Source organism: Euprymna scolopes, chromosome 1 (genome assembly GCF_053919585.1).
Source record: "Euprymna scolopes isolate OS-2025 chromosome 1, ASM5391958v1, whole genome shotgun sequence".
Lineage (NCBI taxonomy): Eukaryota > Metazoa > Mollusca > Cephalopoda > Sepiida > Sepiolidae > Euprymna > Euprymna scolopes.
Window position 1 is genome coordinate 96,791,478 of NC_136482.1, and position 13,854 is coordinate 96,805,331.

The window sequence follows — 13,854 nt, forward strand, 5'->3', positions numbered from 1 at the left end:
AAAACTACTCATCGTTCAACAGTTATTAATCTTGCACTAAGTATTCTTTTTTAAATTTATACTTTAACATATTTCTAACATAAATTTATTGTAATTTTGAAAACTAAGTTTTCATTTGAATTATCTTTTAAAAATTAATGAATATAATATTTTAAGTAAAGTTTTGGTAATTTACCCTTTTGTTATTAAATCACTGTAGTTAATTACTTATATATATATATTATTAGCATCTCAGCCCGGCGTTGCCCAGGTGTTTGGAGGTGTATGTTGAGCAAAAAAAAAAGAAAGCAGTCAATTTTTTTAACTTTGACCCCTATTATAACCCCTTTAACATTTATTGTTTTGGGCTCAAATTAAGTTAGATCCATGTCCAAGGAACCTATATCTAAAATTTCAAGTGTTTAGACCCAAATTTGTCAGGAGTTTGGTAGAGTTCTCAAAGGTCAAATCGTTGAACTTTGACCCCTTAACAGCCAAATTTCTGGCTGAAAACCAATCAAAGATTTTCCCAAATCTCAGTACCCTGTATATCAAATTTCGAGTCTGTAGACTTAAAATTGACAGTTATTGCGTAGGAAAATGTACACACACACGTTCACTTTCATATATATATATATATATATATATATATATATATAGGATAATAAAATTACAAATAAATTACACCAAACAGTAATTTATTATAAACTGTTTAAAAAATAGTCATATAAATTAGGCATAAAACGTTTTTATCTTTACTCTTTATTACATACATACTATTTCAAATTATTATGTTGTATTATTGATTTTAATAGCAGTGAGTCATTATGATGGTAATTTTAGTGTGATGAATTTATTTTTTTATTCATTTAGATAACTTTTTCTTTTTTTTTTTCTTTTTTTTTTAATCAATTATGAAAATTATGAAATAACAGTTTAGGAACATTAATAATTATAGCAAATTCCCTGTAATATGTTTGACAGCTTGGATCATACACATACTACCTAAGCATGTAAATAGGCATCCCTAAATGTTGTTTTTTTTTTTATTTTTTTTAAGCGGTCGTAATATTTTCTATGCAATAATTAGGGCTATGATAACAGCATATTCTTTTCATGGTTTTAACTTTCGAGTGTGTATCCGTTGATATCTTATATGCTTTTATATAGAGTGATGTGATTCTCGGTTGATTAACTTTGTCTAATTGTGTCGGATATATACTTGAGAGTCAAAACAATGATAAGAATATTCTGTTATCATAGCCCTAGTAATAATCAAACATTCTGGCTTCATAAAATAAATCATAAGCTATTAATTTTTTAAACATTTTTTTTAAATTTTTAAAAATTAAAAAATAATTTTTTTAATTTTATAAAATTCTTTCCCAAGTTACAAAGAGAAAAACATGGAATTCATAAAAAATTAGTACTTGTACCATCTTAAACATTTATGACAGCCTTAATTCTTTCAGGCATGATTTTATTTATTTTTTACTCCGTGTGGTTCCAATTTTGTTGGATGACAATAGATAGCGCCTTTTCATTGACCATAAAAAATGCAAGCTTTTACTTGGTCATGTTGAATATATATGTTCAATTTTGTTTATTATTTATTGCGGAAAATTCTCATCTTTTATTAGTTGTTTCATGACGTTTCGGCCAACTATTCCTTTGGCCTTCGTGAAGTGATAACCATGATGGATAGGAACTCTGAATCTCCTGACTGCATTCACTGCAATTACTGCTTTCAGTAGTTGTTGTCGTCTCACCAGGTTTTGGCCAAGTAAGCCTTTGGCCGGCTTTGGGTAGGATTGGAACCACTACCTTCAGACAATTCTCATCTGGGACCGTAGAGATTCAACGTCTCTATCAACTGTGCCACGGGCTCCGTCAATAAATGCTCGGGGCCCGTGGCACAGTTGATAGAGACGTTGAATCTCTACGGTTCCAGATGAGAATTGTCTGAAGGTAGCGGTTCCAATCCTACCCAAAGCCGGCCAAAGGCTTACTTGGTCAAAACCTGGTGAGACGACAACAACTACTGAAAGCAGTAATTACAGTGAATGCAGTTAGGAGATTCAGAGTTCCTATCTGTCGCGGTTATCACCTGACGAAGGCCAGAGGAATATTTGGCTGAAACGTCGTAAAACAACTAATAAAAGATGAATAAAAAAAGAAATTAATAAATAATACTCATCTCAATGAATTCCAATTAAATAATGATACTTTTTCCTTCTAATAATTTTATCTACCATATTCATCTATTTCATGTCGTAAATTAATTGCCATTTTTTTCCTTTAAAATTTTGTAAAAATAACCACAGCTGTATCTATTATTTAATCATTAATTGCTAAAAATTTCATTTAAATTTGATGATTCCCTAATTTTTGAGACATGGTTAAAATCTTTGAAATGATTGTTTCTGAATTTTTGAGATGAGGATTGGTTATTTGCATTATTTGGACTATTATTCTCATTTTGAGTGTCATTTTCATAACATTTCGGTCGATGTAACCTCAGACCTTCTTAAGGTGTATCTTGTCAAACTTGAGAATGTTTGTATCAAATTTAGACAGAACTCTTTATTTACTTCATGAGAGTAGCATGCTCTCATTCCATTAGCCATGACTGGTCCTAAATAATTCGCAATTGTATTGTTGGTCACCCATACTGAAAATTTAACCTTCAGGAAATCACTTTTACAATTGATTTTTCCAAGTACTCCAACCAATGAGCCACGAGTACTCGGGGGAAAAATCAATTATAAAAGTTATATTCTCTTCTATCCAATCATGGTTGATGGAACAAGAACATGTAACCCCCCCCCTTCCGTGAAATGAATACAAGATTCCATTCAAAATTTTATCCAAATTCTTGAGTTCGACAGAAACATTCCCAAATTTGACAAGATACACCTAAAGAAGGTCGGAGGTTACATCAACCAAAACGTTGTGAAAATGACACTCAAGATGAGAAAAGTAGTCTGAAAAATTAAAATAATATGAATAATTAAAACAAACTCTAAAATTTGTTTCTGAGCAGTGAATTGAACCAAACTACTTTTGTGAGAGTTTAATCGTAGCCATGCAATCTGCAGTTGGATTAGTAAAAATTAAGATAAATCCTTACAAAATTGTTTCAAATGCACTACCTGGCAATCACGTGTGACACTATATTCAGCATTAACAGGATTTACAAAGATGATTACTGTCGATATTTACTATTAATCTACATTGTCAAATTATTGTTTTTAATTATATCAAAATAATTGATAAAATGAATATTTTTAATGTATATAAGGAAAAAGATTTTCTTTTTTTAATCAATTAGGCATCTCCAGTCGTGATAATCATCTTTTTGAAGATTCCAAATAACACAAATCTTTGAGGATATTTTACACAGGTCGAAAAAAAAAAAAAAAAAAAAAAAAAAAAACTAAATATTTTTTTTATTTATGATTTTAAAAGTTCAAAGATTACATTCTCCAAGAGAAACAGAATTCTTTATTATATAAAAATGTCTCTTTTTAATTATATAAAATATGCATTTTGTATTTATCTTACAATGTTTTTAAAGTTTTATTCTATAGATAATTTTTAAATAATGGTTAAGATTCTACTTTGTTTTTAAAATAAACTTGCTAAAAAATGTTATTTATGCTTTTAAAAAACATAACTGAAGTTGTTTTTCAAAATCATTTCAATTGACTTTTAATATGAAAACGTTTAATTTGAATTTGTTGTAGATTGGAGCCAGTTTATAGGTGTGAAAATCTCACCATGGCTACAGATGGATGCATCAAATGTTGAGATTCAAAGAAATTCAGAACATGTAAGTAATATAGTGAAGTTGTATGAAAATCTGTTTAACTGTTCAAAATAGGTGGTTATTATTGCTTGTGTTGTAGTATAATTGGAATGCAAATCTTTGTCTCATAACAAATATGACCATGTCCATATGTTGTGTTGTTGTATTACAAAGGGGATCATGTGTGATTATCTAGTTGTTCTGTCTATTCATATGCCTGTGTGTGTGGTACATGTATTTTCGGACATACCTTCTTGCGTGTTGGATGTTGGTCTATTTGGATTCATCTCGTGTCTTGGAGGGAGGCTGGTACCTGTTGGACGAAGATTCAATCACTCCAAAACGATGAATTGGTTTTATTTTTTATTCACTTTCCAGATGTCTCTGGCTTGCGTGGTTTCTCTTGGTCTCATTTCTACACATGTCAGCGTCCCCCCCCCCCCAGTGAAGAGGAGGAGACATCTGTGAAGCCGTCCGTTGCCTTCTAAGTCGAAATCAAATCTCGATTCAGCTAACATGATCACGTGACTCACACGCAATCCGATCAGCTGATCCTGACTTCCGGTCAACGTGTCTACAATATAATTTACCACCTCCCTCTCTCTGTCTCTCTCTCTCAATCAATTCTCTAACACATAAACAGCTTTGTTGTTTCCACATTAATAGTAGTCATAGCAGTGCGTGTAGAGTTATCTGCCTCTCTTTCTTGTTAGTGGTTTTGTGCTGATTAGAGCAGCAGAAGTTAATACAGTACCCCACATTTATTTCTCCAGGTTTCTTAAGTAGATTTATTTTCTTTTTGCAATATGTACATAAGTATTTCATAGTAAATTTCTCTACTTGATTGGACTATTATTCTTTTTTCCTACCATTCATTACTGTGAGGCAGGGGGGAGGGGAGAAGATTTCCAAAACCTGTCTGTTCCATAAGCAGTTGCATACCTATGGTAATGGTGCAGATAGACGGCGAAATAAGTGGCCATGGTTAGCATGTGCATGCTGTAAGGAAATGGCGGCATGCGAACCTAGACCCACTTGGGAATGAAGCGAAGGCGATTATGCAAATTTGAGTGCTGTTGGGAGTCCGAAATGGTAGAATGGAATAAAACTTTCTTTTGTTTTGAGTACAACTAGCATTTATTAGTGAAAAAAAAAAAAAAAGGAAAGGACTTCTGCTTATGTAGGGAGAACAAAATAATCTGGCTTAAGTGTATGTCCAATTCAAAATAACTTACGTGATTGAAATAGGAATTACCTAAATATTTTTCAGTTATGTAAATTATAGATATCTTTCAACAAGAAGACAACTAACTTTCCAACTACCACTTACCCTATCTGAACTTGTTCTCTCATACAATTGAATTATCTTTTTAATTTAATCAGATATATTACAGATTATTATTTTGTGTTATCCATCCATTTAGCATTGATGCATAACCCCACTAACCATAAATATAATAACTCTCATGGCCTTAAATGACACAAGCTGATTGACAGGCCATAAAACCAAACTGCGGACAATTGTAAAGGATAAATATCCATGTCTTTGACTCCAACATTAAAATAAGAAAACATAGGACTGAATTACATATAAGAAAACATAGGACTGAATTACATATATACAAACAGAATATTTATTCTGAACAATGGAAAAAACAAAAATGTGTGTGTGTGTGCGCGTACACATATGATCAGGCATAGTTTGAAATGTTCAATAACGTTATGAGATAATTTATGCTTGTAGAGTTGCTTCTTTATGGTTCATGTTTATAATTAGACAAACATGTCTTACCATATACTAATTATAATTCAATTGAATCATTTCACGTGTATTTCTTGTAGCGACAAGATGTCACTAGCGTTCGTAGTTGTGTGGTGCTGAAAACAGGGTCAAAAGGGGCGATAATTTTTTGTTTCCTTTTTACAATTTGTGTCTGTGTGTTTATGCCACATGTCCAAACCTGATATAGCAGTCATAATAGTTGCTATACAATGCACTCAATAGGCAGTTAAATACAAAAAAAAAAATACCCCCCCCCCCCCCAAAAAAAAAAAAAAAAATTTAATCTGTTTAAAGTTTAATTAAGGAACAGATATTATAGAATCTGGGGACAAATAATGATAAACAGTTTCAAATAAATAAGAATCCTTTTGTCTTCATAAAAATTCCTGCTGTACCTCAAATAATATTTCTATTAATTTAGATAACATGCCTGAAAGTGATATGCATATGGGGATGGGTTGAGGACTTGAGGTGCATATGAAAATTACTGTAAAAGTGAAAGCAAAACGGCAATGATCCAGTGAAAAAGAATTTTCCAAATTTGTGTTTTTATCTGAGAACTGATATTAATGTTAAATCTTAGAAACTTGATAAAAATAAACAAAAAGATTTAAAATAAAATTTTTATTTATTAAGAATTCAATTGTTGATAATTTTGCAAACTTGTTTCATGCCAAAATTTTGCCCCTCTCCAAAATTATGCCTGTCTATCTCAAAAAAAATATTTTGCTCCTCTCAAAATAATGAGCATGTAATACCTAAGAAAAATTTTGCCCCTCTCAAAAATTATGACTGTATAGCCCTCAACAAAAATTTTGCCCATCTATCTCTTAACAAAAATTCATATTTCAACTTGGAGGATTGTAGGTACATTTTTGCAGGTACAATTTTTAAAAAATTCTTAATAATATCAGATATTTCTTTGGTATTATTAAGAATTTTTTTTAAAATTGTATCCGCAAAAAGTTCCAATCACATTTTCACAGGCAAAATTTTCTGATGGAAAATTGAGTGGATTATTTTCTCTCTACATGATCAGAAAAGCAAAAATTACCTTTGGTATGTTTTTTTTTTTTATCACATTGTCTCATGCAAAATATTTTTCTTTGTTTTAGTCATTCAAACAAGAATTAGCATGGTCTTCTTACTTGAGTGTGCCTGTGATTATTATACAACTCCAGAACAGTCGTGTCACAAACATGACCAGAATCCTTAACACTCACATGATCAATTCCTATTGGCAACAGGTAAGCAAAGATTAGCTTCTCCAGTTTTATTTTTTTGTTACAATATTTTGTCTATTATACTTTCTAACCTTTATCAACCTCCTCTCCCTTTAGATTAAATAGCAACTTGTAATATATTGTGTAGAATAGGTACTTTTTTTTTTTGGCATTAAGTAATCTAAAATAGTTAGTTGTAAAGTGGACAAACCAAGCAAAAATAAACAGAATTTGCATACATTGTACAATGATTAGACATGCATACTTGAAGAAATGTCTATTTGCTGGGAATGCCAGATTGCATATCTACGTGCAAAAATATTTTCTACATTTATGTGCATGGATATTTTCTGTGTGTATACATTTAGTATACACACATATATATTTTGCATTGGCATGGATAGTTGTTTTTTTTATGTCTAAATACATCTACATAGCTATTTTCTTTGTCTACATCAATAACTTTGTTTCTACCTCTGTATAGCTAGAAGCATACTTTCTACATTGGCATAGCTAGGGACATACTTTCTAAGTGTGCGTAGCTAGAGACGTGCTTTCTAAGTGTGCGTAGCTAGAGACGTGCTTTCTAAGTGTGCGTAGCTAGAGACGTGCTTTCTAAGTGTGCGTAGCTAGAGACGTGCTTTCTAAGTGTGCGTAGCTAGAGACGTGCTTTCTAAGTGTGCGTAGCTAGAGACGTGCTTTCTAAGTGTGCGTAGCTAGAGACGTGCTTTCTAAGTGTGCGTAGCTAGAGACGTGCTTTCTAAGTGTGCGTAGCTAGAGACGTGCTTTCTAAGTGTGCGTAGCTAGAGACGTGCTTTCTAAGTGTGCGTAGCTAGAGACGTGCTTTCTAAGTGTGCGTAGCTAGAAGTGTTTGTAAATTTGTCCTTTATAATATTGTCTTTAAAAAAAAAAGAGCTTACAAGATTGATTTTATTTTTGTTTGTAATAAAACATTATTCTTGAAATATTAGAAATGGACAATAAAATATTGCTTCTAACAAATGGCTTTTATTTGTTGCAGCTATATTGGATTCAGGTTCCACTTGTTGCCCCCGAATTACAGGTAGAAAACCTTATTGAGGGGATTGAAGATGAGGATCGAGAACGATTGTACAAAAATAATAAGCAATATAACACATGGTATTGGTGAGTATCAATTAAGTTTGATCAAGTTATTGTATATAAAAAAAAATTATTTAAAGCAGGTGTAGTGGCCAAACAGCTTTATGAAGACTTATGTAGACTTATCTACATGTGAAATACAAATTTTCATAATTTTTTTCAGTACATGTTTTTTCAAGTGTTTAGTACATATTTTTTCAACAGTGTTTCCTGAATGATGGCAGGTAATGCATAGCAATCTTTAATAAAATGGCTAACCGATCGTAATTGCACTGTCAAAAGCTGACCATTTGTGAATCTGAAAACTTAGCTAAGTTTTTCTTAATGGTTGTTGTCTAGGTCTTCAGCTGTCCACTGATATGATTGTACCAACTAAGCAGAGAAGTAGGAAGCATTACATTGTTCTAAAATGTGAATTTTTTATATCATGCAAATACATTTTCTATGAATTTAATCAAAACTATATCTTTATTGCTACATCATATACTACTTTTTAATTATTAAATTTAATTTAATTTCATTATATAAAAAAGAAAACAGAAACCTTAAAACTCAGTCCTGAAAAAAAAAACATTCAGACTCTTTAAAAAATTTTTACAAATTATATATGTATTACTAGAAAAAGATTTCTTAGGTCAGTCAGATTTAAGAAAAAATTGAGTCTAGTGTTTTGGGTTACTGATTCCGATGTTTGTTATAATTGCTTTTTTTTCTTTCTTTTTTTTTTTCTGGCAGTTGCAAGAATATGGGGAGGGATGCTATATCTTGTGAGGAAAAAAACTCTTAATCTGTTAGTTAAAATTATCTAGTTTCCATTTATCTCTAACAACTTGGATTTTTTAAAGTGTTATATAACAGGAGACAAGATATGAGGAGGTGAAATAAAAAAACAAAAAAAACAACCAATTTTGTTAATGATACTCCTTGAAAAGCAAATTTCACTGTTTATCATATAGGCTTATCAGTCTTTAATTAGCAATACACATGAAAAAATTGAAATAGCCTGAAATATTTCAATATTGGTATGCATAGAAAGAGCTTGATGAGCTAAGAAAGAATCTTTTTAAATTTTTAAAATCTGATTAAAATTAAGGAAGTTATGGCTATTTTTGTGCCTCACACGTTTGGATATTTTTCCCTCTTTAAGACCATATGCATTTCGTCACATTTTTTACACTACTTTTTCAGTAAAAATGTCATATCTTTGTTAAAACACAAGACTAAGAAATGAAATTTACCATATAAGTGTATTTTTGTACAAGGAATCAGAATATGCAACTGAAAATCTCCCAAAGTTTATGGTTTCCAAATAATCTGCAGTAAATGTGCATAAATATGCAGCAATTCCTTAAAAATGGCATGTATCCATAAACAGAAAAGCAGTTGGAGAACTCAAAGTTGAATTGTAATGTGCTTTATGTACAAAAAACTTAAATCTAAACATAAGACCATTTAAAAATGAATATATTGCAATATTTCTTTGGTATTATTGTAGATTAACACCTTCTGTTTAACCCCACTCGACTCCTTCTGACCACCCCTCCAAAATGTGATTCTACCTTTTTAGGAAATTATGTATAAAATGCCATGAAAAACTTTAATTAAAGATAAACAAATTATTTTAGAATTGAATGTAAAATGATTTCCTATTACAGGTCATTCTAGCATTTTAGGGCAGTTAACTGTTTTTTTTTCTATGGGAAAATATGCATGCTTTTTTTTTTTTTTTTTTTTTAGATGATTATGTGTAGTTTTAAGAGGGTTTCTATTAGTGGTGGGACGATTAATCGGAATCGGAATCGTTAATCGTAAGAATCGTGTATTTTGGGAGGTATCGGAATCGCATCGTTAAAAAATACCTTAATTTTCCGATTCCTTCATTACGATTCTTTTAGTCTGATATTGAAAAAAAGAAAAAAAAATCCTGATATTTCTAACCGCAAGAGAGAAATAAAAAGAAACCAAAGAAATTCATTATTAACAGGGCAATGCTTAGTGCCCCTCCCTTACAAGGTTCATTGATTCAGATCTATTGTAATCAAAACTACAAAAGAGTTAACTTGAAAAGAAGTATGCAGGGCTCTACATTGCGAGTAAAAATAAAAAAAAACGCTTATCTTTTTGGCGATTGTTTTTTTTTTACTGACAAATCTTCTAATAGTGAATGAAAATGCTTTTTCAACTTATATTTTCTTAAAATAAAACGAGCAAAGTCAAATTATTTAAACAGTAAAAGGTTTAATAGAACAATATACTTTTTTTTCTTTTTTTAAAAGAAGGCTTTTTAAAGAAATATCTCTAAAATGAAATTGATCACGTTGTATTATTTCGCAAAGTTTTGACAGTAGTCGGTTTCTTTTGAAGTTTCAAAAAAATCGACCCCATACCTATCTCTTCCAAACCTAAAGTTATTAAATCACCCCTTCGTTAATTTAAGGGTAATTAATTCAATTCAGTCAAGTTTTTTTTTTAATTTCATTGAAATAAAATCCATTATTTTTTTTTTCTCCAGAAAGATAAAACCCTGAATTTGATTATATTAAAAGCAGAATAATATAATTTTTTTTCTAGAATTTTAAATTGAAAATTAAAAGTGTTTTGCGCAGTTTTTTGCCGAACGAAAAAGGAATTAATATATATATTTTTAAAAGGTTTTGTAATCAATTAATTTTTATGTCTAAATAATATTTACGATTAATTAAATAATTTCATTTTAAAAAGTATTTATAAATAGAATTTTACTAAGGACTTATAGTTTAGCAATATTGAACCGCATCAACCATGTGTGAATTGAACATAGTCAACCAAAAAAAAAATTCAAAAGAAAATGCGGGTTTGTATTACTGTACACATAGATTCGAAAAAGTTGTCAAAAAACAAATATATAAAAAATAAATGTTATCAAAGGCAAGATAAGTTATTTTTCTACCTAACTGGATATATTTTTCGGGTTTTTATTCAATGTAACATGTTTATTCAGCTCGAAAAGCATACAGTGTTTACCGATGTATTGGAAAATTCAAAATGGCGCCCGACACTCTCTTTAACACGGTAAGTTCAGGAAAAGATGTTATAAATAATAAATTATACAAAATACTGCTAGAAACTCGCTCAATATATGTTACCGTGACATATTTTGACATATATTCGGTGTTTTTTTAATAGTATTTTGTCAAGTTTATTATTTATAACAACTTTTCCCGAACTTATACTGTTAAAGAGAGTGTCGGGCGCCATTTTGAATTTTGCAATACATCGGTAAACACTGCATGTTTTTCGAGCTGAATAAACATGTTACATTGAATAAAAACAAAATAAATTACCCAGTTTGGTAGAAAAGTAACTTATCTTGCCTTTGATAATATTTGTTTGTTATATATTTGTTTTTTGACAACTTTTTTGAATCTATGTGTACAGTAATACAAACCCGAAAATGCATATTTGCATTTCATTATGTAAACTTTTATACATTGGTTTCAAAAATTAAATTCTATAATTTTTTTTTTGTTAACTACCGGTTGGTACAATTTACCGCCCCATCCCTTTATATTTTTTTTCTTTTTGTCTTTTTTAGCGGATTATTTTCAATTAATTATCCAAATAAGTGACTAGCTTTAAAACAAAATTTAATAGTAAATTATTTGTTTACAGATAAACTGAATTTTCTAATATGGCCCAAAGTCCAAAAAAAAGTCTTTTTGAAGATGATGAGTTGAAAGCCATTTGCAAAGTCTGTCAAACTAAAATATCGCAAGGAATAAAACCATCTAACATGACCACAACCAACATGTTAAAACATTTAACTATGAAGCATCCAAATAAATTGGAGGAGCAAAATAAAAAAGAAAAGGAACAAAAAATTACCAACTAGTCACTCAGAGCAGTTTTATTAGTGAGGGTCGAAATCGCAGTGTCTTTTTTTTTCTTTTTTTTTTTTTGCCTACGTCACCATCTAGGTGTCACCATTTTTTTTTTTTACCCTCCTTAACTTCAAAGAGTAAATACAATATATACAACTAAAAAAATAATTTTTAAAAATGCTGATTCCATTCATGAAAAATTCTTTTAACTAGAAATTAAAACTTAGGTAAAGATAGCTGACTGACAGCAACAGGAGCACTGGTTAACTACTGAACCATGTGGAAAGGTGTGGGGGGAGGAAAAAAAGGAAATTAAATGATAATAAATTATGATAACCGTCTTTGAAAGGCACTAAACTCCTAAAATTTACTTCTTTAAAATTTTAGGCGGCACTCCCCGGCGATTTTAAAGCCCTCTCTCTCTCTCTCTCTCTCTCTCTCTCTCTCTCTCTCAAAAAAAAAAAAAAAAAAAGATTTAATTTTTAAGTTTGGGAAAGATATATTTATTATAACCGAATTCCTGTATGAAGACTGGATCTACTTTATTGGACGTTAATTTGTGAGATAAGTAATTTTTCAATGTTTAATATGTTTTTAAAGTTTCAATTATCAATTAAATTTTTTTAATTGCATTTATTTTTCAATTCATTTAAAAAAAAACAGGGTTTTAAATGTATTTTTCAAGGTAACAAGCTTCGAAAGAAGTCTAATAAAAAAAAAATCACTTAATTTTTAATTTCGACAACCCTGAGAATTTAATTATTAAAAAAATATTGAAATGTGACATTTTTTTATTTAACATTTCTATTAGTTCAATTAATTTTCTTTCAATAATTAATTTCACTCAACAAACTTCACCATTTTTGGGTTTTTTTTTTTTCTTTTTTTCGGTAATTTTGGTAATTATGTTTGCTCAATTTTATCTAGTATTTCATTTGTTTTTTATAGTGGTATCATTTTTATATGTGTTCCTTTGATATACCCTATTTCAAAATTAGTTTGGCTAAACTTATTCTTCACGTTAGAAACAACGTGTAAAAGCAATGAAAATGTAAGAAAAAATAATAGGTGTTAACTACTCCTTGTGAATTATGGAGGTCTGAAGAACTGCTGTCACAAATACAACTATCAATAGCTAAACAAAAAATCGTTTTTGAAATTCCTTTTCGCTATACCTACCTTTTGGTATAAAACACAAAAACTTTCGATTAATGGTATTTCTCATATATGATCGTTAACTTTGGAAAGGTTATTTTGTATCTACGGCGCCATGTCACGTGGTATATTGTTTTTTTTTCATTACGCACGTTCATTTATAAATTATTAAATCAAATATTTATCTTTTTTATATTTAATTAGTATATATTTTCTTTCTCTTCCGCTATATTTTTTTATTTAATTCATTAAATCTGTTAATTATGAGGACCAAAATAATGAATCGTGTGTATTTATTCTCTAATTTTCTTGTTTTTGTTCTGTTATATAAATTCTATTTTATTTGTTTTTTCTCTGAAGGATAAATTCTATTTTCTTTGAGTTTGTTTTTCTGTATTCCAATTAAGTAAAATAAATTTTCTCTAAAATAAATTTTGCTAATTTTTCCGTTTAGTTTACTATATAATAATTTTATTTAAACCAAAACACGACGGTGTAGACATAAAATATCTCTTCCAAAGTTAGGGAACATTTGGGAACTACCGACCATAAGTATAAAACTACCTGGTATATTTCAAAACAATAAATTCCCTAGGAATCGGAATCGTACTTGGTATCGGAATCGTTAATCAATATTTTCCTGGAATCGGAATCGTATAAAAATTAGGAATCGTCCCAACACTAGTTTCTATGCAATGAGAATATGGGGAGGGTTGCCATTCGGACTTTGAATTAATTGTAGGGCTAAGGAAAATTGTGTGTGAACATACTGAAAACTTGACAGAGACAAAGCTAACAAAAACAATATTAGAGGGGTGAGCGGTTAGTTTCACAAAAATTTAATGTAAAATAATTCACCATTTCCTGGCCATTCTAGCATTTTAGGACAGTTAACCAATTTATTTTTATGTGTATTTTTCTTTA

General features: G+C 30.0%; 1 protein-coding gene across 1 annotated transcript in view; it reads left to right on the top strand.

Moving 5' to 3' along the window:
* LOC145254846 (protein arginine N-methyltransferase 5-like) overlaps positions 1-13,854 on the top strand; it is a 61,409-nt gene that overhangs the window by 8,085 nt on the left and 39,470 nt on the right. Inside the window, exons 3-5 of the mRNA XM_080113730.1 lie at positions 3,726-3,811; positions 6,686-6,817; positions 7,815-7,939. Coding sequence (XP_079969856.1) covers positions 3,726-3,811; positions 6,686-6,817; positions 7,815-7,939 — 343 coding nt within the window. The remainder of the gene's footprint in view (positions 1-3,725; positions 3,812-6,685; positions 6,818-7,814; positions 7,940-13,854) is intronic.